The 25,137-nt window shown below is 58.0% G+C and overlaps 2 protein-coding genes across 2 annotated transcripts in view; one reads left to right on the forward strand and one right to left on the reverse strand.

The window, feature by feature from the left end:
- The first annotated feature begins 2,006 nt into the window (after window positions 1-2,006).
- The window catches only part of SEMA4D (semaphorin 4D), an 83,420-nt gene continuing 60,289 nt past the window's right edge, over window positions 2,007-25,137 (forward strand). Inside the window, exon 1 of the mRNA XM_032866417.1 lies at window positions 2,007-2,107. The gene's annotated coding sequence lies outside the window, so the exon portion shown is untranslated. The remainder of the gene's footprint in view (window positions 2,108-25,137) is intronic.
- On the reverse strand, window positions 6,771-22,128 carry LOC116873056 (proline-rich protein 2-like). Its single transcript, XM_032866709.1, has 5 exons — window positions 21,981-22,128; window positions 15,109-15,221; window positions 12,812-12,977; window positions 7,515-7,666; window positions 6,771-7,355 (listed from the first exon to the last, which is right to left on the reverse strand). Exons 1-5 carry the CDS (start codon window positions 22,126-22,128, stop codon window positions 6,771-6,773), a joined length of 1,164 nt encoding a protein of 387 aa, XP_032722600.1.

Consider the following 25,137-nt stretch of genomic DNA (forward strand, 5'->3'; position numbering starts at 1 on the left):
TCCTGAGGTCACCCCGGTACAGGCCCCTGCAGCAAGCTCCTGTGGTGGCCCCAGGACCTGTCTAGACACTGGCTCTGAAGGACACGCTCCTCCTGGGGCGGCCGCTCCTCAGGCAGGCGGGTCTGCCAGAAAGTGCTCCCAGGGAGCGGAAATCTACTCTCCAGTCTGATTTCCCCCCATCTGTCCTCCTTCTGCCCTTCACAACCCCACAGGGTAATCCTTCTTCCCAGACAGTTTTGCAAATATTTGGATCCGACCATCTTGCACTCCACACACACCCATTTTTCAGGCTGACGTCTCCTGATGTGTCGACCACCCTCCCATGGCCTGCTGTGGCTGTCCTCGGGCACCAGGCAAGGGCACCGTGTTCCAGGGGGGTCCAGTGAGTCAGGAATAAAGGGGAGCATCCCCCCCACCACCTCTGCAATGCTCACAAGTCTGGATCATGAGAGTGGGTCCCTGCTCTGGGGCTTGGGATAATGTGAAAACAGCCCTGCCCTAATCTTTTCGCACCAGGTTTTAATCCCAATGCGATGGGAAACCAGAGTCATGGCTCCTCTGACCAGAAGGAGCTTGGAAAGGATGTCTCCCCACTTTCCTATACAGTCATCAGTTCCAAACTTGGGCCACACAGCGCCGGAGAGATACCCACCATTCTCTCGGCCATGCCCAGCCACGCTCGGAGCCAGTACCTTATCCTCTCTCCTTGGGGAAGCAGGATGGGGCTCCCAAGGTCACCTTGGAAACAGGGAAGGCAAGAGGAACTGGAGCCTCCGAGATTCCAGGTCATGACCCCCACCACCAGCATACACAAGGAGAGCACTAGCTCCCCTGTCTTGGCCCTTGTGGGTCCTGAGGTCTGGCTTGTGGGGCTCCAGTGGGGAAAGGCAAGAGCCCACAAAGGGGACTGAGGCTCCTGAGCTGTTATGGACCAGTTAGGAAAGTCTCCATTCTTAGACTCCTACTCTGGCTCTCAGCAGCAGTGGTCCCCAGGAAAGCAGTCCGGGTTCCCTTGGAGGGTGCTGCGGCCCAGGCCATGAGGGCCAGGCCCAGAGAGGGAGCCTCGACTCCTACACGGGGCATAGCCCCACTGGTTCACGGGGAACTCTGTTCCTTTCTCTGGGGAGCACCCCTCAGCAGGCCTGCTGGCCCAACCGGCCACCTTCGCAAGGTCCAGAGCACGAAGGGAGTGGTCTTGGGAGGAGACCCAGGGCCCCTCACACCCTGCGTTAGTACAAACGGGTCACCAGGGACCGCACTGGGGAATGTTTTGCCATTTGGTGTAGAAGACAGCGAACACTTGTCAAACACTTGGCGTGGAGGCCCAGAAGGGCTTAGACAAACCTAGACTGGGCTAGGTACCTGCCCACCGCACTCTGGGAAAAGGCAGGAGGTCTGTTTGGAATGTTCTGGCCTGAAGTCAGATTTACTAAGAAGGAAAGGAGCAACCATCCTGAGAGCCCACACGGTCTGTCCACACATTTGTGCTGGGCAGGTTCCCAGCAGAGCCGGCAAAGGAGCCTAGGGGTGCAGGAGACCTTGGAGATCTGGGGGCCCCGAAAGGTTGCAGTCGGCCAGGCTCCCAGGAAGGGCAAGCTGGTCCCTTAGCAGGTGGTGAGGAAGGGCGGTAACTAGGTCCTTCATGGAATCGGTGCCGGACCCAGCAAGGCCCTGCCAGGGCAGGGGGCAACCTCTGAGGCCCTGTGGGTAGAGGCCGAGGGAGGGAAAGCGGGGAGGCGGGCAGAGGGAGAGGCGTAGTGGAGGAAGGTGAAGAAAGGGAAGGGCAAAGGGGAGGGAATGAGACGTGGGGGAGGAGGAGTCTGACCGAGGGTCGGGCGGGGAGGAGGAGGCGGCGGGAAGGGGAGGCGGGAGCAGAGGAGGGGCCTGCGCGCCGCCCCGCGTCCTCCCTCCCGCGCCGGCCTCCGCGCCCTCGCGCGCCGCAGCATCCCCGCGCCGCCGGGCCTCAACGCCCTCCGAGCCCGGCCCGAGCCGGCCCGCAGCCGTCGCCCCGCCCGCCGCCGCTGCCGCCGCCGCCGCCGCCATTCCTGCGCCCGCGCTCACGGGGCCGGGCAGTGCCGGGACGCGCGGCCAGGACGCGCCACGCCAGGTAAGGGCCGGCGGACGGCGGGAGCGCGCGGGCCTGGCAGGTGCGCTGGGGCGGCCGGACCCTCCCGGACGCCCCGGGTCCCCAGTAGGTCCCCGGAGCCTCCACCCTGCCAGACCCTCCCGGAGTCTCCGCCCCGGACACCCCCCACCGACTCCTCCCCGGACCCCTGGACCCTCTAGGAGTCCCCTCCTTGGATCCTCCCGGCGTATCCTCCTGGGAGCCCCCGGGCCCCTCCCAGTACCTTCGGGACCCCTCCCCTCCAGAGCACCCCTCAGGCCCGGCGCGCAGGTGGTCCTGGGGGCGCAGGGCGCGCAGCCGATCCCGTCTGCGAGCGGGGGGCGGCGCTCTGACCAGGCCCGCCGCGCCCCTGGCCGCTGGGCCCCAGCCGGCTCCGGCCACTTGGGCCTGGCAGGGCTCCGCGGGCTTCTATTTTGGTCCGGAGGCCGCCGCCACCGTGCGCCGGAGCGGAGGCGCGCACTCAGACAGGTGGGGCAGGTCAGGGCCCTGGCGCGGAGTGCTGCAGGCCTCGGCTTCCTTCAGGGTTTCTTTCGGCTGCGTGATTCCGGAGCAGCCAAGGAGACTGAACCGCCTTAGCTGGGGCTGCACCTGTTGCGGCCGCCTGCTGAGCGGCGCGGAGCTGAAGCCACCGGGGTTTTGCCAGTGCACACACTGTTCCTTGCCAGGAACAGGAGAGTTGGGTGGCGGTCCTTCTCTTGGTTTATTGGATTTAGTGCTGGGGTTGGGGGGATGCACGTGAGTCTGTAGGTGGGCAGTTTACGGAAAATAAGGCCTGTTGTCAAGGGCTGGGCCCTGCTGGCCAGTCCTGTGTCTCCTGAAGTTGCTCTGTTTTTGTTTTTAAAAAGCCTGCCCTTACCTTGAGCATAGCCAGGGCCGGGGTGGCCAGGCCGCTGCAAGCCAGGCCGGACCTGGGGCTTGTGGCCAAGCAGCCGGCCCTCCTGTTCTGAGTCTATTCAGGTCCACCGGGCGCCATGGAGCGGAAGTTTCCTTTGCCGCCGGTGAGGTGACATCGTGGGCCGTCACCTCATATCTGCCCCCAGCCCAGGGCCAGCTGCTGGCGTCCTGGGCACTGTTATTTGCGAGTGTTTACTGTGTCCCAGAAACAGGCGGCCTCAGCCGGCGCTGGGGCCAGGATTCTGGTGGAGATAATGCCCCAATTGTCCCTGGAACGGTTGGTGTCTGTGCAGATTGTCTGCAAAAACAGAGAAGCATAAAGCCAGCCTGCTCTGAGTACCCCCGGCACCGTGTGCTACCAGGGGTCAGCCTCGGGAACGAGGGCGTGGGGAGGGCCTCACTGGCTGTATCTGTGGCCAAGGACTGGCTCTCGGGGAGCCAGACCCTCACTTCAGGCTGGAAGGGTCTGCGGTACACCCAGCAGGGGAATGAAAAGAAGGAAAGCTAATCGGTGACACTGAGAGGAAGCTCTGCTCGGTCCCTCCTTGCAGGACCACGAACTGGGGTGGGGGGAGTGGCTGACTCCCCATGATGGGCTTTGCCATCTGTTTGTCTGCCTCCGAAATAGTACTGTGGAGTTCCTCTGCCCACCCTCTGCCCAGACCAGCACACGTCTGTTGGGAAAGGCGGCTTTGCCGAGCCCCCTCCCCTGGGGACTGGGGTGGGCTGCTGGCCTGGCTCAGGCCCCGGCAGGCAGTGCACACACCCGAGCTGGGGTGTGGGGTGCACAGCTGACCAGTGGCTCTGGGGTGGGGTGGGGGGTTAGGGGAAGCAGGGAGATGAACCTTAATGACATCATTCACTTGAGATCCCCACCATGTGGGTTATCTGAGGCTGATTTCCTCTCGAGAGCCTTTCCCACACCAGGCAGGGATGTCTTGGCCAGTCTTGGGAGTGCACGCTAATGGCCAGCTCCGGTGCCAGTGCATAACAAAATCAATAACGCATTGCAAAGATCAGGTCCTCTGCCTCTCCCACACCCAGTGTAGACAGGCCCAGGCCTCCGGGCCCTCCCCTCTGGCAGCCGCCACAGCTCCCCCGCACCACCAGGCTGTGGCCGTCTGGGGATGTCTCGGGACGTCTTGGGGCGTCGGCTGAGTGCAGGGCCGGTCAGGCAGGCTCCTTGGCACTGGAACCAGGGCTCAGCTCGCAGCAATTTCCAGGCTGCCCGCTGTTGGTGGGAGTAACACGGGGAAACCAGGACTAACTAGGAGGAAATAACTGTTGATTCGGGAGGGCGCGTGGCCTCGCCTCGAGCAGGGGTGGCGTTTGTCCACACAACAATTAAGGTGATCTGGGGGCTGAGCAGATGGCCCATCCCAGCTCCTCGAACAGCTCACCTTCAGTTTGCCTGACCCTCCCAGAGCGCCATGCCAGGGCCGGCTCTCTGCGCCTGCTGCCTCTCCGGGGCTTTGCAGCGGCCTGGCTCATCTGAGGCCTGTGTGCACCTGCCACGGGAAGGGGTCCCTCCTGCGGTCTGAGTCTCAGATGCTGTCCAGGAGAGCACAGACTGCACCCTCTGCCTGGGTCACTTCTTAGGAGCTCCCTGGGATTGCAGGCTCTGGACAAAATGCAGTCAGACCAGCACCTGATTTGACTCAAGAATTGTTCATTTAAAAAATTATGGTATTTATGAGACAGTTGATGACATGACCCATGAGCTGTGGACACGGGAGTGTGTAGAGAGGAAGTGAGAAGGCATTTGGGGTCTGTTTCTGAGCAGCACAGGGGGAGGTGGGGAGGTGGGGAGGGGAGGCCTTATGGGGGTGGTGCTGGTAGGGTCTGAGGGAAGGTACCTTGTTAACCCTCTGTATTCGGTTCTGTTCACTTCCCTTTATTTTCAAAATTCTCCATAGTAAAGTTAATCGGAAACTAAGAACCGCATGTCCCCTCCTAGAAACACACCAGAGGTCCCTCAGTTCAAGGCACAGTGTGGAGAGAGGCTTCCTTCAAAAGAAGTGCCGACACATGAAGTGGAGCTGCACTTCTTTGTGGAGAACCCATAGAAGGAGCCGGTTTTCGTGTGCGCACATGTCCGAAGCAACCTGGACAGGCACACAGTGTCTGTTGAACAGATAATTGTGGAGGGCCTGCTGTGGACAGCGGGAGCTGCTCCAGGCCCCAGGGCAGGAGTGTGTGTATGTGTGTGTGTGTGCATGTGTGTGTGTGCATGCACGTGCTGTGTATGTGTGTGCACATGTGTGCATACGTATGCATGGGTGTGCACGAGTGCTATGTGCGCATGCTGCGTGCGTGCTGTGCATGTGTGTGCATGTATGAGTGTGCGTGCTGTGCCTTGTGTCCGTGTGTGCGTGTGCACATGTGTGCGTGTACGTATGTGTGTGTGAGTGCTGTGTATCTGGGTGTGTGTCCTGCATATGTCTGCAAGTGTGTGTATGTGCTGTGTGTGTGTCCATGCATGCGTACATGTGTGTGCATGAGTGTGTGCGTGTGTGTTGGAGGAGGAAGGACGCATTGTGCATTGGGGGAAGCACAGGGAAGGGATGAAAGAGGAAGGGGAACTTCTACTTTTTCCCCTTCTATGTGCTTCTGTTCAGTTAGTTGCTTTTATAATGGAACTGTTTTTTCAGTCTAAAAATTAATTTTTAAGAAGGGTGTCTCCATTAGGTAATATAATATCCTGTTCTAGATGTTCCAGTTTTCTAAGTCTAAATTTTAAGATTTTATTTATTTACTTGACAGACAGAGATCACAAGTGGGGGTGGGTGGGGAAGTAGGCTCCCTGCTGAGCAGAGATTCCTGATGCGGGGCTGGATCCCAGGGCCCTGAGACCATGACCTGAGCCGAAGGCAGAGGCTTTACCCACTGAGCCCCCCAAGCGCCTCTCTAAATCTAAATTCATTATAAAGGGGACTTGATGTGTAGAGATCCGTGTTCCTGCACAATGTAAGGGGGATGGTGTGGTTTACATGAGGCTCTCGTGAGTCAGAGGTCATCGGCCTCTGAATAAGTGCTCTGTGGACTGTGAAGAGACAGACATGGGTGCCTTCTTCTCAGCAGCTGGGGAGACCAGCCCCAGACCCTGAGCCTTGAGCGCCGCGAGTCGTCCGGGGTTGCCAGAGCTCGGCAGAGGTTTGTGCTCTGCTGGGGCCTGAGGCAAGGGGACCTCAGCACCACCCACCCCGGTCCTGGCTCAGGGGGAGAAGCATGTCCCCCTCTACGGCCCAGCAGCAAACACAAGCCTCGTCGGAGCCTGTGCTGGCAGGTTCCCACGTTGGGCGGGGGCCAGCCACCTGTGGGCAGTTCCGCTCATTTTTGGTGGTTCCTTTGTTTTTCTTTTCACTTAGTAGCGGGTATGTTAAGTAACCTCCAGCCACACTCACTAAAAAGCGTAAAAACCGTGAGTCTGCGAAGCGGAGAGCACCAATTGCCTGGGACCCTAAGGGTTTCCCCCCATTTTCCTAGTGCAAGACGTTCTGGAAGCTTTACTCGGCCGAGTAGAGTTTGTCTGGATCCAGCCTTCGGGGGAGTCGGTGGCAGCCCTGTGTGTTTGCGGGGGCGGCTGTGCCCTCCCCTTCGGGCACCGGCGGGAGAGGGCAGGCACGCGACGGGGAAAGCAGTCAGCTCTGGCGCGGCCGTGGGGCCGTCGTGGGCTGCTTGGGATCCGCAGGTGCGGGGTGGGGCGCCGCGGGGGTGCGGGCCGCTTCCCCGCGTGCGGGGACCGTGGCGCTCACGGAGGGGCAGCAACGGAGGAGGCCGGGGGGCCCCCGGACTCTGGGCTCGGCGACCCGAGGGGTGCCCTGGCGTCGTCCGGAGGTGGGGCCGCCGCGAGGACGGTCACGGTCCAGGTCGTGCCTGTGACCCGAGCAGGCGCGAGGAGCTGGTGGGCGCCGCGGCGGGGTGTGGCCCGCCGCGGGGGCAGCCGTGGAGCGCTGGTCTGTCTGCCGGTTCCCGCTATTACCCGACGTTCTGGCGCGAGCGCACGAGCACGCATGCGTGGGCGCGGAGGGGCGGGGCGGAGAGAGCGTCGCCCGCGAGCGCTGAGCGGGAAGCCCGCCGCGGGGCCCGGCCCCGCGACCCGCAGACCCTGGCCTGAGCTGAACCCTCGGGTCAGACCCTCAAGCCACAGAGCCACGCGGACGCCCCCAGGGATGAAGCCAGCCCGGGACACCAGAGGTAGGGGGAGGACAGGACACGCGGAGGGACCCTGAGCGGCGGCCAGGGAGTGGGGAGAGTGGGGCAGCCGAGGGGTCCGTGTGGTGAGGGCTGAGAGCTGACCCCCGCACCCTGGACGAGACTGGGGACCTGAGGGCGCCTGGGGGAGTGGCCAGCCAAGAGTTCAGGAGGCGGGAGGGGGGTTGCGGCCCCTGTTCTGTGCACCCCCCACCCCCCACACCCCCACCCCCCCACCCCCCCACACTCCCACCCCCCTACACCACTCCCCCGACAACCCCCACACCCCCCCCACACGCACAGGAGGGGCTGGGAAGCCAGAGGGCGCTGTGGAAGCGGGTGACACCATGTCTGTGAGCAGGGGCAGGAGCTCAGGGGTGCGCACAGGGCCAAGTGGGGGAGGTGGCTGGACAGCTGTCTCCCGGGTGCCTTGGCAGGGTGGGCTGCGCCGGGCTGGAGAAGGGAGAGGGACAGGTCCACTGTGGGGGGGTCTGGCCAGAAACCGAGTCTGGAAGTGGGGCCCCGTCCTGGGGTCGGTGTGGCCGCAGGGGGACCATGAGTGTTCCCTCCAGGTGTGACCTGGGATCTCCTGCAGGTGGGCCCTGGCCACCAGTGAGGACCTGGGTCTCGTCTAGGACAGCGACTTCGTCCCAGGGCACCTGACCGCCAACTGAGAGCAGGTCTGGGAAGGCTCTCCCTTCACCAGCTCTAATGAGGTGTGATTGTCACAGAGCAGTAGTCTCGTTTTCAGGGCACGCGGGGTGTTTCGAGAAAAGGGCACAGGCACGCGGCTGTCACCGTCATGGTGACACAGGCCTGGCGTCCGCCGTCAGCCCTGGGGTTGGACGTGCCACACCCACGCAGCCATTCACGGACATGCCACATGCCAGGGGGCTTGGCGCTCTCACGGCAGGGTTGCCTGGGGGCGACCCAGACCCCTGGGCCTGTGAGCACTCCCCAGGTTCCCTCCTGCCTTTTGCACTCAGCCCCCCGCGCAGTGCCCTGTTGAGATTACACTGTGGTCGACCGAGGCGTTTCCTCAAGAGTTTCAGAAGGAGGCCTGTCCGCGGACCATGGGCCCAGCTGCTCCCACACAGCGCGGTGGTTTTGAGAGTCTCACTGTTGTTGTGGGGGGGACTCCGCGTCTGTTAGGGCTGAGTTCTGTTGAACGGTTGGGTGTCCCGGGGTTTAATGATTCGTGCACCTGTTGGGCAATGTTGGGAATAAAAGTGCCCTGGGCTACATGGCCTCGCCTCCAAGAAGACGCAGAGAGGATGGAGAGGCCCAGGGTAGGACAGTCACCATCATCAGTCACCAGGCAAGCAGGGAGCAAAACCACGATGAGATACTGCTTCCCACACACCAGACGGGCTCTGGCCCAGAAAGACGGTTGGGGAGCATGTGAGGAATGAGAGCCCGCTGCCCTGCTGGTGGGAAGGGGACGTCGCGCAGGATGGAGAGTCCTCGAGGAGCTCAGTGTAGGGTGGCCCGGGGACCCAGCAGTTCCACCCTGCGGGATCTGCCCAGAAGAGCAAAAGACAGGCGTTCGAGCTGGAAGCTGTGTGGGACTGTTCAGATGGGCTGCCGGGGACAGCCACGGAATGGGAGCCATGCGGTTCAGTGGATGCGTGGCCTGGTGGACGTGTCCCGCCACGCAGGGATGAAGCCTGGGAAACATTGTGCTGAGTGAACAGAGGCATAGACAGGGATGTGTGGTGTGATTCCATTTACGGGAAGTGTCCGGAATCAGCATGTCCGTGAGATGGGGAGTTGGGGGCATGGACGGGGGGGTTCATGTGTGCGGGGTTTCCTTCTGGGCTGAAGAAAGGGCTCTGGAGTTGCGTCCTGGTCATGGTTCCACAGTGCTAGGCCTGTCCTTTGTGTCTCCGCATGGTACAATTGAACGTGGTAAATGTTGCCTTGTGTGTGCTTTATGACAAAAAGTAGTATAAAGCGTGTGTGTCCGTGTGCACATCTCGGTGTGGACGTGGGCTCTCCTCCTCCTGGGTAGCTGCCAGCGAGTGCGCCTGTAGGGTATGCTGCAAGCGTCTATTATTTAACCTTTTAAGAAACTGGCAGCCTGTTGCCACAGAGCTTGGATCACTTTCTGTCCCCGTGCTGACGTGTGAAAGACGGTTTCCCAAGCCTCCTGACACTTGCTGTCACCGTCCTTATTTTTAGCTCTTCTGATGCATTTTATCTGCTGTATCCTCGAGTTGGGCAGCTTTTCCTGGGTTTATGTGAAAATACTCTGTGAAGGACCGGTTCACGTCTTCTGCCCATGTCTGAGTGGGGCTGTCTTCTTCCGTTTGGGTTCTGAGAGCTAGTCCCATGTTGTGGATTCAGGTCCCTTGTCCGACTTGTGTATCGCAATTATTTTCCCTGTCTGTGGCTCGCCGTTTTACTTTATTAATGACATCTTCAAAGGGCAGATGTTTCCGGTTCTGATTAAATCCCGTTTTATCAACTGTTTTTAGCAGTTTGTGCTTTTTGGGTCTTATTCACAGAATCCTTGCCTAAGGCCTATTGTCATGGAGATTTTCTCCTGAAAACATTATGGTTTTATCCCTTATGCTGAGATCTCTTGTCCATTTTGAGTTTGCTTTTAACTAGAAAGTGCCTAGGATTGAGGTTCCTTGTTTTCCGTATTGCGTGATCAGTCCCAAGACCATCTTGTTTAAAGACACGATCCTTCCCGCTGGCCTCTCTTGGCACCGTATTTGGAAAGTACCCGAGCTCATCGGTGCGGCTTTGTTTCTGGGCTTGGTTCGGGTCTGTATTATTCCTCGTCAGCCCCCCAACCGCGGCGTCTCTGTGGCTGTTGCCTTATGAAAAGTCTTGAAGTTAGGTAGCGGGAGCCTCCCAGTTGAGCTCTGTTTCCGAGATGGTTTTGTCTAGTGTAGACCCTTTGCATTTCCATGGGAATTTAAAATCTACTTGTCAACTTCTGTAAAAACACTTGCTTGGGTTCTGACTGGGATCACATCAACTCTTTAAATCATTTTGGGAAGACTTGACGACTTCACCACACGGAGTCTCCTAGCCAGCAAGCATGGGCCATCCCCCCATCCTTGTCCATCTTCCCCGTGTCTCCTAGCGGTGACTTGCAGAGGCCCCCGTACAGGTTTTGTGTGTGTCCGTTGGATGTATTCATAAGTAGTTCATGGTTTTGAATGTTGTTATGAATGGATTTCTTAAAGTTTTATTTTGCAGTTTATTGCAAGTGTTTATAGTTGATTTTTTTATTGCTTGTTTATCCCGTGACCTTTTTAAGTTTACTTATTTGTTTGAGTAGCTTTTCCTGTAGTCTCTTAAGATTTTATACATAGATGACTCTGAGAGTTATGAGTAGGGACCATTTACTTCTTCTTTCCAATCGGAATGCTGTCTGTTTCTTCTCTTCTTTTTCTCCTGTCTAGGACCTTTAGCATAATGTTTCACGGAAGTGGTGAAAGTGGACATTCCTGCCTGTTCCCATCATAGGAAGAAAGAACTTAATGCTTTTTCATGAAATACGGTGTTAGGTGAAGATCTTGTCTGGATCCCTTTGATGAGGGCAAGGGAGGTGTCACATTTGCTGCAAGTTTTTGTCTTAAATGGACGTTGAACTTTGTCATATGCTTTTTCTGTATCTATGGAGATGATTGTATGATTTTTTTCATAAAAAAGAATTATGTTGATTATCTTTTTCATGTTAAAGAACCTCACATTCCTGGCACAAACTCCAGATGGCCCTGAAGTATTATTTGTCCTACATATTGCTGGATTTAATTTACTGCAGTTTTGCCAAGGACATTTATAACTATATTCATGAGGATTATTGTGGTCTTGTAATACCTGTCTGCTTTCAGTATCAGGGCAACGTTGGCCCCACACAGTGATTTGGGAAGTATTCCTTCTTCATTTATTTATTATTTTTTTAAAGATTTATTTACTTAATTTAGAGAGAATGCGCATGCGAGCATGTGAGCAGGGGGAGGGACGGGGCGAGGAAGAATCTCAAGCGGGCTCTGCGCTGAGTGCGGAGGCTGACACGGCGCTTGATCCCACAACCTTGAGATCATGACCTGAGCTGAAACCAAGAGTCAGATGCTTAACTGACTGAGCCACCCAGGCGCCCTTTTATTATTATTTTTTTTTAAAGAGAGCTTGTGTGGGAGCGGTGTTGTTTCTTCCTTACGTGTGTGATCAAATTTACTAGTGAAGCCATCTGGGGTGTTCTTTATGGGGAGGCTTTCAAGTACGAATTCAATGTCTTGACATGGGGCTGCTAAATTTCTCTGTAGGTTGATCCTGGTGTTCTGTGTGTTTCAAGGAATCTGTCCATTTCCTCTGAGGTGTCAACCCTGTTGGAATGAAGTTGCCTCATAATATTCTTCTAATACACTCTTAACGTCTGCGGAATCTGCATGATGTTCCCTCCTTCCTTCTGAGCCTGGAGTCTTACAGTGCCCGGCCCCCAGCCACCCAGTCAACTCCGGGCTCTGCGCGGGAGGGAAGCCACACACCAGTGGTTCTGACAAGCTGCTCAGGTCATTGTAACCTGCAGCCAGACCTGAGAACCTTCAAGGTTGAGGGAGAGGTTGGGCTATACTTCCTGGTGTCCCAGCAGGTGTCCCAGCAAGTGTCCCAGAAGGTGACCCAGCAGATGTCCCAGCAGGTGTCCCAGAGCAGGAGAAGGCAGATCTGAGAAAGCGAGCAGGATATGAGGCCCTCAGTCTGGATGCAGGTTCTGTCCGGATAAGGCCAGCAGGCGGAGACCTCGATGGGGATGTTGGGCTCCGGCCAGCCTCAGTGGGGCCCACGGCTATGGAGGTCCCAGGATGTGCCTGACCCTGGGGTGCAGCAGAGCAGGGGACAAGGCCTGCTTGGCTGGGTGGTGGTTCGTGTTGTGAAGTCCGGTTTACTGACAAACTCTGTCTACAGCAGAAGTCACCCCACGTGAGGTCCTGCCGTGTGAGTTCGGATGCACAGTCCTAAAACCACCTCCAAATCAGGATGTGGAAAATTTCCTTAACTCTGCAGACTTCCTTGTGCCCTCTGGAGCCAGAGGCTTCTCCCCACCCCCAGCAACTACAGATCCATTTTCCATCCCTGCAGACTTTCCCAGAGCATCACGTAAGTGGAATCCTCGAGTTGCACTGTGCAGGCGGGGGACCATTGGTGAGTGCTCAGAGCCAGCTGGAGGGGCGACCCCAGCGCCCTTACTGATGCGTTGGGAAGGCAGGGGTGGGCACGGGGAGGCCATTATGGGAAGGAATGACATGGCTATTTTCACCAGATGCATCTGTCCCTGTCGCATGGAGTCCCTGACGACCTGTGAGGATGTGAATGGAGGGAATTAGAAATTCTTTCATGGGGTCACTCTGCCGGGGCCTGGGAGCCCAGGAGCTCTGACCTGAGGCCGCAGGGAGGCAGGCTTTCCCTGGGCAGCACCTCAAGTGCGCCCGTCAGGGCGTTTTAAAGATTTTAAAGATGTACGTGCCTCTGGCCAGTGTAGCTCGGTGCCTAGAAGTGTATCCGCAGGAATCATGGGTCTAGGGAGGTGTTTGTTGGACAGGGTGTTGGCCGGTGTTTGTAGGTAGAAAGCCCGGATACAGGCTTGTGTCTGAGGGAGGGCCGGAGATGGGGAGTCACGGGGTGGGGCAGCAGGCTCCCGACGGCCCCGTGTGGAGCGTGACCGTGCGAGGGAGTCAGCATAGTGCAGCAGGCGGTCCGGCCGCTCCACGCTGAGGCCGTGGGCTCCACAGGGGCCTGTGTTTACCTGGAAAGGAGTACACGGTGCTTTTGAGAAAACTGTGCACCTAAGTCCTTCTGAAGCATGGTTTTAATTCCTCGTGCGTCCCGACTCCATGTTTGCCAACAAGGGATCTTTTGCTGTCCTCGTTCCCTCACCCACAGTCCCGGAGTCGTGGCTGTTTGGTGGGCATCAGCGTGGCTTCCGGGGGGTCCATGGGGCTTGTCTCCTATGTCCGAACTTTCTTGAGCACGCACACATGTACACACACACACACACACACACGGACATCCCGAGAGCCTGGCCGACTTCTCTGAGGCCTCTTCTCCCTGCCTTGCTTAACAAGCAGGTGGGTGTTTTATTGTCTGTTGTGCTTTTAAGTGGAAAACATGCTATGGGAAGTAGGGCTGCTGCTGCCTCGCGCCCCCTCAACACGGGTGAGGGCCAGGGCAGGAGTGTGTGGAGGCCAGATGTGCTCATGAGAGGGGGGCCCACAGGCCCGGTGGTGGGTGCAGGCTCTCCTCCCCACCTTGGCCTGTCACTGTAGCAGGGCCGGCCCCACCCGGGGGGCGGTGGGGTCAACCAGTAGCGGCTGGAGGAGGCAGGGACTGGGGAATCACGGATTGAGAGGACAGTGACAGATCCCTTGTTGGCAAACACAGATCTGGGATGCACGTGGAATTCTGTATAGATCTCAGTACATTTATAATATTTCTAAAACATTTTTTTTTAGAATGTTAAAATTTCATAGCAGTTAGGAAGCCTGGCCGCTTTCAGACCCTGAGAGTGACTCATGGATAAGATGTGCATTTTATACCGTGACCAGCACACGTGTGTATGTGTGTGCACCCACGCACATGTGCACACACCGTACCCATGCACACACACGTGCACACACAGCACACGTGCACACATAGCACACATGCACATGTGCACACCGTACCCATGCACACACGTGTGCGCACACAGCACCCATGCACACGTGCACGCATAGCATACACGCACATGTGCACACACCGTACCCATGCACACACGTATGCACACACAGCACCCATGCACACGTGCACGCATAGCATACACGCACATGTGCACACACCGATCCACACACACACGTGTGCACACAGCACACACGCACATGTGTGCATGCAACACCTGTGCACACACACGTATACACACAGCTTACATGCGCATGCGTACACACGGTAACCGGGAACGTGTGCACATACACATGTGCACACAGATGCACACACACACCCCTAAAGCTGCAGATCTCCTTAGTAGAGCAGTCTACCTGCATACAATACTTTGGTATATGTTCAGTCGCATCTAATTTAAAAGCTGTTTCTATGCACCCCCCAGTTTGAATCCCCCACCCCCTGCCATGACGTCCGGCTCTGTGTCACTGCAGGGACGTTTGCACACTGTGGCGGGATGTGAGCTATGTATTTCATGTTCTCATGCGGGGGTGCCCTCCTCCTTGGTTTCTGTCTGTCTGTGGCCAGGACAAGGGGGAGCCTAGAGCACAAGGGCCCGCCAGCCACTGGGACTGCTTGCTCGGGGGCCACAGGGCTGGGAAACTGGGTCACGGCAGAGTCCCTGAGCTAAACAGGCAGAACAGGATGGCTGGAGTGTCTTTGAAACCCGAGGGAGTGGCTTGGGTTTCAGCTGTGGGACCCTGCAGACTGCCGGCTCCCGTGGGCGTTCCATGTGGCGCCCACAGTCCTCTGGCTCAGTGGACAAGACCACCCTGGGAATGTGATTTTTAAAATAGATTCTGAGGGCTGAGGTCCTGGAGCGCGGCCTTCAGGGAAAGGCAGACCCATGTCACCTGGGGTGACCACCTGAGACTCCCTGAGCCTGGGGCGCGGGCCTGCCGTGAGCAGGAGGGGTGAGTGTCACGTCCAGTGGGCTCGTCTTGTCATGTAGCCGGTGGTCAGCTCTGCATTGTCACCGTGTTTCCAGACCAAGGGCGAACCAGAAGGAGCGCCGTCCGGGTGAGAGAGGAGGCCACGGGCACACGCACCAGTGTTCTCCCAGGTGAGGCCCCCCAGGCAGCAGGTTTCCGCTGAGCCGTGGGGGCCAGAGCTGTTTCCCAGCAGGACCAGGTGGGAAACACAGCCCCGTTCACCGTCTGCCGCCCATGCCGGCCTCCCCTCACCGCCGGGCCGTGTAAGGAGCCGGAGCCTGGCTCCCGGGGCACAGACAGTGGCCTCTGCAAGGGTGTCTGCTGGGGGTGTGGCGCAAAGCTGCCGCGGGGCACAGGGTGCTTGCCTGGGAGGTCGGAGCCGGGGCCACGCCAGTCAGCACCCTCTGGTCTCTGCCCTTCGGAGGTGCAGATGCCTGTCTGCTCAGGGAGCAAATGTGGCCGCAGCCTGTGGTGTCTCGGTTGTCTTCGCCCACCGAGTGACCCGCACATGACCTCAGACTGGGCATCCTGTCCTGGGGCAGCAGGACATAGAAGCCACCTGTGGACGGTGACTTGCCTTGTGAGTGCGGTGACAAGAGAGCACATTCTAGTCGCTTCCACCCTCTAAGGCCCCCTGCCCTCCGGCCACCCATGCTGCTTTGCAGTGGGTCCCCTGCACAGCTCGGGGGCAGCCTGTCCCCACTTCCTTTTCTGACTTGAAATACAAGGGAAGGTCACCACCATCAGAACAGCAGCTGTAGCAGACACGTCACGCACGTCTTGCTTCCCTCTCTCCCTGTCTTCCGTTCTTGGGGAGATGTTTGCACACTCTAGTAACATGCTCACCAACGGAGCCCAGCCGTGCGGGGCCCAGAGCACCGATGGCCCCGCGCCCCTGAGCTCGCCACTCCCAGCCGGTCTCCGCAGACGGGCCGCCTGCTGGGTTTCCTTTTGTGCGGCCTGGCTTCTGCAGTGCACACCCCTGCGTGTCCCATGGGGCATCGCCCCCCTCCCAGCCCTGCGCCGCACCATGGGCATGCACTACAGTGTCCGTGCCTGCCACGTGGATGGCTTGGTTTCCTCCTGGGCCATTATGGCATGGCTGGGGCCGGCGCGTGGAACTCAGGAACAGGAGCTGCGTGGGGAGAAAGGCCGTGGTTGTGAATCCACTGAGATGCCGTGCCCGCCGTCCACGTGGAGCAGGTGGTCCGCGACATGGTGCTGGATGGAACTGTGGAGTGTGGCCCCAACAGGTGCTGTGAACATGACCCTGAGTTCATCCCACACGTTTCACGGTCTGCACAGCAGGGAGGCCTTCCTGCCTTCTGGTAAACCAGCGGCGAAGGAAGCATGCTGACACCTCACGTGTGCACACGTGACCCCGGGCTGCCGCAACAAGGCACCGGGAATGTGGTGGCTTCGAGAAAGGGGACCTGATGCTCTCCCACTTCCAGGGTCAGAAACCCAAAATCAAGGCCTGGGCAGGACCATGCTCCATCCGAGGACCTGGGGTGCAGGTGGGGGGTCCTTCCTGCCTCTCCCAGTGTCTGGGGCTCCAGATGTCCCTTTCCTTGTGCCTGGTCTCTGGCTGCAACCTCAGACAGTCGCCTCCTCTGTGTCTAAGTCTCTCCTCTGCGTGTCCCTGGTGAGGACACTTGTCCCTAGAATAAGGGACCACGCAGATGACCCAGGATGATCTTGTCCTAACTCTGTGATGTTAATCTGATTAAACGTGCAAGGACCCTTTTTCCAAATAGGGCAGTGTCCACGGGCTGTGGGACCTTTTGTGGCACAGGGAAAGGCCAGGGAGCTACCGTGCCTGGGGTGGGAGGGAGGCCAGCGGCCCGGCGGGCAGGCCCTGGGGCCGGTTGGCCCTCACACTCCGCAGGATGTATCTCACAGAGGCTTTATCAGCAGGAACACGGAAACCGCGGCCGCCCTCCGCACTCATGGGAAGTTATAGAGGTGAGCGCAGTGGAAACTTGCCGCTCGGGGAAATAATTTTTCATTGACTCAGAGGGGAAACAGGAAGGGGCCTCCTGTCTTTTCATGTGAGTTTTTATCTCTGCCGGTGGGGCCTTTTCTTTTAAGCTGCATTTCTGCAAGGGTGTTTGGCTAATCTTTAGTGTGAACAGGAAGTCAGATATGCTGACTAAATTTTCCTTTATTTTAACGGTGTTTTTCTTATGTGGAGAATGAAGGAAGGGCGCACCTCCTCCTTGCGCCCCTGGGGAGGGGGTGCACCATGGACCATGGCATTTCTGAGCTCCGGGCTGTGGCCGTCCTCTCACACGTGTGTGCGCACAGGTACACGCGGCCAGGGCCCCGGGCAGTTCCCTGGAGGTGTGGCGATGCCCTGTGGGGCCCGGGCTTGTTCCCCCGGCACTGGGCCATGACTCCGCACGTGGCTCCGTGATGTCCATGTGCCCCGTGTCCCTCACCCAGTGGTGGAAATCCCAGTGTTTCCCTGTCGACTGTGTCCTTGACTGCCTCTCTTGGTACATCGTGTTTGTATAGGGGGCGTCTTCTGGGAAAACACAGCCTGCTTGAAGGTGGTTTGCACGTAAGTGCTTGAACAGGTGTGGACGCAGTCAGGCTAGAGACCAGTGGGGGCTGTCGCCTGCCTCCTGGGGCCCTCGGGGTGGGGGAATCCCCTGGCTCCAGAGCCCCTTGCGTCTGCCACTCTCCGGTGGACTTCGGCTGTGTCAGCCTGGCCCCTGGAAGGGTGGGGCCCAGGAAAAGGAACTGGTGGTGTTTGTTCTTGGCTGTGGGTGTGTAGACGTGTGGGCACATGTGTACATGTGTGTTCCTGGAAAATAGTGCCCAGCCGACTCGAGGACTGCATTCCAGAAGGCCTTCATGGACTAAGGAGCGTCTGCCTGTGGGGAGGCCTGTGGAACTTGTTTCCGTCCCGCTTCGTTGTATTTTTAGCCAAATGATAAAATTCAGCCCCTACCCCTGGCTCCCCTCCATGCCTCTCGCTTGTCTGGAAAGGTAAAGCATGTGTGAGAATTCACTGTGATGTCCTACATGACACAGTGTGTCTTCCTGACCGCACGCTTTGCGCGCTGGGTGGTGAGTCCCCATTCATTCACCCATGAGGCTTTCCCTGGAGCCCTTCATGGGGCACTGGATGCTCAAGGGATCCGCCGTCTCTCCACAGTGAGGTTTCTGCTCAGACGTGGGGGTGGCCCAGGTCAGGTGGCCACTCAGAAGCTGTCTTGCACGTCGTAGTCAGCATTCTTCAGGGGAGGAACCAACCAGGGATGTGTGTACACGTGTGCACACAGAGAAAGATGTATTTTCAGCGGTTAGCTCACGTGATCGGGGCGGCTGGCAAGTCTGAAATCTGCAGGCTGGGCCAGCAGGTGGAGGCCCCAAACGCCTAGAGGCAGAACCCCCATTCCCCAAGGGTCTGTCTTTTCTCTACTGAGACCTTCACCTGATTAGACGAGGCCCATACACATTATTGAGGGCGATTTACTCAAAGCCTCCTGATTTAAATGTTAATGTCAGTGAAAAAACCCCTTCACAGAAACCTCTAGAATAGCTTGGCCAGATATCTGGCCACTGTGTTTCAGCCAACTTGACATGTAAACTTAGCCACTGGGCCCATCAACGTCCCCATGTGCCTCAGCCCCCAACAGGATGCAGGTACTGTGTGAGTTGGCTCACAGTGTCAGGATGGGCAGTCAGGACTCTCAGCTCATCCCCAATACCACGGGGCCAGCGTTGTCCTGGAGGAACATGACATTTCGTGGGTTCTGATGGTGCTTGGACCTTGTACAAGGGGAGCCCACACTCGTTGGTTGGGACCTCCCTGGGCCTGAGCTTCATTCCCACCACCACTTGGCCCTGTGCGACAGCCTCGGGGCCTTGCTGGGCACTCCGGGGGTAGGTCCCTCAGTCCCCTCCAGAGCAGGCCTCACTTCCAGCTTGCGCTTGGAGGAGGTGTGTGCTCACCAAAAGTCGTGGTTCTCTGCCTCCTTGTATCTTTTCTGGGAAAAGCCTTGGTTGGGGTCCAGGTCCTGCTGTCCCGTCCCTGCCCTTCCACGTGGCCAAGGCTGGCCTGCTGGGTGTCTGGCCCACTCTTATCGCACCCCTCGGCTGTCCTGATCCGTTCCTGAGAGATAATAACGGCCACAGAGGAAAGCGGCGTGGTGTCCTAGGGCGGGCTGGCCCACCGTGCACACGGGTCTGGAAACAACCCTCTTGGTGGGGACGGGGACACACGTGAGCCCCAGGCTGCTCAGAGACGTCCTATGAAGCTTCTGGTCTCACTGTTTTAGAGAAGCATGGCCTATCCCGCGGCCTGGGCTGCAGCTGTGTTTCTGGCTGGCCCCGGTGCTCCTGCAGGGTCTATGGAGGGCTCTCTGGGTGCCCTGAGCCTGACCCTGCCCACTCGGAGTGGGGGTGGTTAGAATGTGCAGGTGCAGAAGGGTCTCGTGGTGACAGCAGGTGCACGGGCGGCACGACAGCTCCAGGCCCGTCCCCAGGGTCTAACGCACTGACTGCTCTTCTCAGAGGGAACTTCCAGAACCTTCCGGGGTGGCCTGATGGGGCATTTGGGGCCTCCACAGCCAGGACCTCTAGGGCTCCCCTGAGACAGCCCTGACACTGGACGTCAGCCCCATGTTTCGCAGTGAGAAGGTTCGGCTGGTTCTCATCTCTGAGGGACACAGGTCTGTCAGGAGGAGACTTGGGGAGCAAGTCTGCTTTCGGCCCCGTCCTTGCTGGCCCCCACCAGCTTGGAATCGTAAAGCTTGGAAGAGCTAATGAAGCGTACACAGTGCTCAGATGCTGGTCCTCATGTCCTCAGGCTTGGTCGGGGCTGGGAAGTAGAACGGAGGGCGGCCTGAGTGCCGGGAAGGGGAGAGACCCAAGCAGTTTACAGAGAATATTGACTTGGCTCTCTCGTCTGTGTATGCAAGGGAATACCGCTGGAGATTAGGGACGTGGAGACGTTCAGATTGGTTTATGTTTATCTGCCCAGTGTAATCTTCGTGATGCTCTTATTTGGATTAAAATGACAGTGATTTCTTGACTCCAGCAGCAGCCCGGAGTTTGGAGGAGGGTTAATTCCCGCGAAGGGCTTGCTGCACACACAGCCGTCTGAATGAGTCATATTGTGTTTATCTGGGCCCTTTGCTGGTGCCAGGTGTCTACAAGCTGTGATTTGCATTTGGACATCGTTGGGGCCACGCTTCTTGGCAGTCAACGGGGCGGCAGGAGGACTCGTGCCCAGGAGCTGGTGCCCGTGCATCCGCAAAGTGGCTGGAGATGTTCTAAATCGGGAGCCTGGCCTGCTCCGCCAGCTGCCGGAGACCCAGAACGGCCGCGGGCCCCTTGAGAAGACGGGGAGGGGGAGGGTCCCCGTCTGCCCCCAGCTGACTCGCCCAGAGTCTCTAGCTGTCTGTGCAGTGAGGTTCTGGCTCAGGCTGTGCTCAGTGCAGGTCCAGCTAAAACGCGAGCTGGCTCTGCAGACCACAGGTGGGTTCTACTCGGGCTTTCGGGGGCCTCGTGTGGGATGCAGAGCGTGGTGACTCTGAAAATCCAGGGGTGCACAGAGCTACTCTCGGTCTCAGTTGTGTTCCTGAGGACACCGGGAGCAGATTGTGCCCGTGCGTACGGGAGCCCGCGTGCCCGGCATGCGCGGGCAAAGGTCTGAGCGGCGCGGGCCAAACCCAACGGGGACACGTCTTCCTGGCGAGCTGCCGTCCAGCTTCCCCTGCTCACTTTTACAGCTTGCTTGCTGGCTCTACGTTACGCAAACAGGGTTTTGTAAGCCCGCTTTTCTGATGGGGGTAAAGGGTTTTCATTGCAATAAAATACATACGACCTAAACTTGACCGTCCCAAGCCCTGTTAGGATACTAAGTCATTCACGTTGTCACGCAACCAGCACTGCCATCTGTGCACGGGACTTTAGCAAGTCTGTGTGTGAGACTTTCTCAGCTTCCCAGAGGGAAAGCTCTGTCCCCGCTCTAACCGCCAGGCCCTCCCAGCCCCTGCGCCCACCACCTCTCTACTCCCTGTGAGGGTGACTCCATGGGGGACCCCAGACAGATGGAGTTATAAAGTACTTGTGCTCTCTGTCTAGTTAAAGATAAGTGCTTTTCTTTGTTTTCTTTCTTTTTTGTTTTTTTAAGATTTTATTTATTTGTCAGGGAGAGAAAGCAAGGGGAGGGTCAGTGGGAGAGGGAGAAGCAGGCTCCCTACTGAGCAGGGAGCTTGATGCGGGACTCAGCCCCAAGACCCTGGGATCAGGACCTAAGCTGAAGGCAGACACCCAACCGACTGAGCCACCAGGCACCCCAAGTGTTTTTAAAACACTGCAGTCAAGGGGTGCCTGGGTGGCTAAGTTGTTGGAGCATCTGACTCTTAGTTCAGCTCAGGTCGTGACCTCAGGGTCCCAGATCCAGCCCTGCACAGGGCTCTGCGCTCAGTAGGAGCCTACTTGATATTCTCTCTCTCCCTCCGCTCCCCCGCAGCGCTCCGTCATCCTGAAAAAACCATTTCTCCCCCGGTTTGTACGCAGGCACAGCTCATCTTACTGTGCTTTCCCTTCACTGCGCTTTTTACAAACGGGGGATTTGTGGCGTGCGCGTGTCGAGCGAGCCCGTCAGCGTCATTGTTCCCATAGCTGCTGCTGACCTCGAGTCCCTGGGTCACATTTTGGTCATTCTCCCAGTATCTCAGCCGTCCTCGCTATTGTGCTGTGTGTTACGCGATCTGGGATCGGTGCCGACGCCTGCGCTCAGAGGGCGGTCAGCAGGCTTTAGCGCTGAGGGATTGGTAGTTAAGGTATGTGTGTCGTGCCCCAGACGCGGTGCTGCGGACACTCAGTACGTGACAGTTACGTAGACGCGTAACTTGGACGTGTGTTGGGGCAGCTACGAGACTCCTCAGAGACGCTCGCTTTATTGTGGTCTGAAACCCAGCGGCCCGTCTTCCGCAGTCCGCCCAAGTCCGTTTCTTCCTTTGTCTTTACATCGTACGTTAACAGTGAAAATGCCCTTGGGTGTACCGGTTTGTTATGAGTTCTAGAACTTGCATAGATGTGTGTCCGCACCGCCACGGCAGGGATCCATGACAGCCCATCCCCCCAGCCCGCCCCGTACTCACCCTTTTTATTCCTATATCTCCAGCCACAGCTGCTCATCTTCTCAGTCCCCGAGTTCACCTTCCAGGAGCGGCTAACAAGCAGCACTGCGCTGTGGGTAGCCTTCCGCACTGGCTCCTCGCACTCAGGATCGTACCTGTGCGGCTGCATGGTGGCCAGACAATCTGCTTGTGAAGTAGCTCCCCATCCTAGACTTCAACAGTCTCCATAGCCATCCGCATGAGCTCTCCCGTGAGCGCGCGACACCTTCTCCTTGGCGTGAATACTCGTGAGTGCAGTGACCAGGGCACAGGGCAAGGGCTTATTTATTTTATTAGAGAGTCCCAGAATGTCTCCTGGAGTGGTTGCAACATTTCACATCACAAGGGCATAGTTGTTCAGTACACAGACCCAGGAACTGTCCGAGTGGCTCGCCATCCTCACCCACACTTGGTGTCCTTCGTTACTGCTCTTTCATCCGTCCCGACGTGCGGGTAGCGTTTCTCACTGTGGCTGTCACTTGCACCTCAGGTGGCTGGTGGCATTGACCACCTTCCCACGTGCTCACTTGCTGTCTGTACGTCCGCTTTGGCCACATGTCTGCTCAGGTCTTGTGCTCATATTTTAATTGGGTTGTTTTCTTCCTGTCAAGTTCTGAGAGTTTTCCACAACGTTCCTGACCCACGTTCCTTGTCAGATACACGACGCGCAAGTGTCCTCTGTCTGTAGGTTGTCTGTTCGTTCTCAGAACAGGACCTTCCACGGAGCGTATGTTCCCATTGTGACCAAGCTCCGTTTCTCAGTGTGCGGTTGTTAGAATACTTGGAAACGGCTCATTTTGTGTTACTGACCTTGTGTCCTGTGATTCCGCTGAACTCTTACTAGTTCCAAGAGGACCTTTGTTTTTAGAAGGTCCTTGGGTTTTTACCATTAGTGATCCTGCTGTCTGAAAAGCCGTCTTATTTCTTCCTCGCCAATCTGAACGCATTTTATTTATTTCTCCTGCTTCTCTTGCTCCATCCCGAGCCAGGCCTCCAGTGCAGAGTCAGGAGCGAAGAGAGGGGACACCCACCTTGTCCCCGACTTAGGGGAGGGTGCCCCGTCTCCCAGCCTGTGGTATCTTGTTGGCTGTGGGTTTCTCCATAGACACCCTTTACTGGGGTGTGGTTTAAAATGCCGCCCCGGGACAGGGTATCACGGTGGCTGAAGGCATTGGCCCGTCTCCCTAAGTGGGATTCCCTGGGTTCTCAATGTATCCCTGGGGGCAGCATTTGCTGGGCGGAAAGCTACTCCGTGCGCCCCAGTGACCCACACGTCTCCGTGTTTTTGCAGAAGTGCGAGGCTGCCATCAGGGAGCATTTTCCCATGGGGAGCGTCTCCCGGCGGGGACAAGGGTGGGGGGATTCTGCCTGTTTCCTGATGCTCACAGGGGCTGTTCCGGTGAGCCCAAAGTAAGTCCACATGGAGCTGCTGGTATTTATAGAGGCCGAAGCAGAGATCACTTGGTTGGCATTTACATGGGAGGACTGGAAACGCAAGACACTTGTCAGCACGTCCTCACACATATGCTACGTCGTGAGTCCTAACATCGACGTTTCTAGGAAGACCAAAGCTGTGGATGTTGGTTCCTGTTCTAGTCTGTTCTTGCTGCTGGAACCCAGCACCACAGACCAGCAGCTTCTGAAAACACACGCTGTTCCTCACGTGGGACGCCCGAGACCAGGGTGCCGGCCACGCCGGGCCCGGGCCCGGGCCCACTTTTACATCACAGACCTCTCTCTGTGTCTTCACATGGTGGAGGGGGCCGGGGCGCCCGGGGTCTCCCTAGAAGGGGCCTGGTCCATTCACGGGGGCCCCACCCTCCTGATCCAGTCATCTCCCAAGAGAAGATGCTTCTAAGGCCATCCCATGGCAGGAGCATCCCGCCTGGAGTTTGAGGGGACACAGACGTGCAGACACTGGTCTTGCAGCATCTTCCCTTGTGAGGGAGAGGCCAGAGCTGCTCAAGAATTCTTACAGCAAGGAAACTGTGCTCCGTTTAATTAAAAGATGTGTGTCGCTTGGGGATCTAGAAGAGGGGAGGGTTACGAACGTTGGGGGACCGTGGGGTTTTGCAGACACAGACAGACCTGTTATAGGTATGGCGACGGGCTGCGCGTGAGGGCCCTGGTACGCGTCTGGGGTGCGTACTGTCCTACGTGATCTCGGGGCACTGGGGTGACCAGGCCTAGCATGGGGACCACCCTCACGCTCAGTGGGGCCGCCGTTGGTCTCGCTGACCCAGGCAGCTCAGCCGCAGGCTGTGTGCACAGTGTGGCTGGTGGGGAATTGTGGGCGAGGTCCCTCAGGTTTGGGGTAGCGCAGGCCCTGGGGGCAGCGCGGCGTACGGGGAAGACACGGAGCCTTTCTGGGCGTGCTTTCCGGCCTTGTTCTGAGAGTAGCATGTGCCTCCTGTAGGAAGTCCAGAGAGGGAACTTGGGCCAGCCCGCCGACCGAGAGGGTGTGCGTTCCTCTAGCGCTCACAGCCCTCGTCTGGGGCCTGGCGCATGGGCACCGAATGCCCGCGTGCTGCCTCGAGGGGTACCCACGTGGGAACTCATGTCACCTGCTGACACGGAGGTCTGAGGATGCGGGACTGGGAAGGCACAGCCTTAGAGAGAGGCGCTGGAGCCCCTGGGGTCGGTCCTGTTTCATACGCAGCACGACATCGACAGCCACACGGACGGCCGTCCTCGGCAGGGACGCGATGCAGTCTGTCCGCACGGTTGACGCCCTCCCATGGGGGAGCCACGTTGCATCTGGCGGACATTCATTCCTATGTTCCTTTCCTCCACGTGATGTTTCGTGGCGCTGAAGTCACATAACGTGGAAGAGACCACGGGACGGTGCACAGTACGGTGGCGTTGAGGACGTCCCCACTGCGGTGCAACTGCCACCTGCGTCTGGTCCCAGACCAGCCCGTTCCCAGGGGAAGCCGCGTCCCCATGAGGTGGTCATCGCTGCCCAGCCCTCTGATGTCTGCTTTGAAGAGGCTGTAACACCTTGTCAGCCCCTCATGAGGAGCGAGTGAAATGGTTTTCACATGTGGTCTTTTTTCTTAAATGACCTTTTAGCAACTGTCCCGTGCTTGACTGACCCATGGTTTCCAGTGGGTCTGACGCTGTCTGTGGCCTGCTGTCC

The sequence above is a fragment of the Lontra canadensis genome, unplaced genomic scaffold, assembly GCF_010015895.1.
Source record: "Lontra canadensis isolate GAN:19392208 unplaced genomic scaffold, GSC_riverotter_1.0 scaffold31, whole genome shotgun sequence".
In the NCBI taxonomy this organism is placed as follows: domain Eukaryota; kingdom Metazoa; phylum Chordata; class Mammalia; order Carnivora; family Mustelidae; genus Lontra; species Lontra canadensis.

What these genes read in the sequence shown, in the direction of transcription:
- LOC116873056 (XM_032866709.1), bottom strand. Translation starts at nt 22,128, where the DNA reads ATGCAGCCGCACAGGTACGATCCTGAGTGCGAGGAGCCAGTGCGGAAG. An exon ending in GAGATATAGGAATAAAAAGG is followed by an intron (nt 15,222 to 21,980) that starts GTGAGTACGGGG and finishes CCGACCTCCCAG; the next exon opens with GCAAGCACCCTGTGCCCCGC. An exon ending in GCTCCTTACACGGCCCGGCG is followed by an intron (nt 12,978 to 15,108) that starts GTGAGGGGAGGC and finishes ACTCCTTTCCAG; the next exon opens with GTAAACACAGGCCCCTGTGG.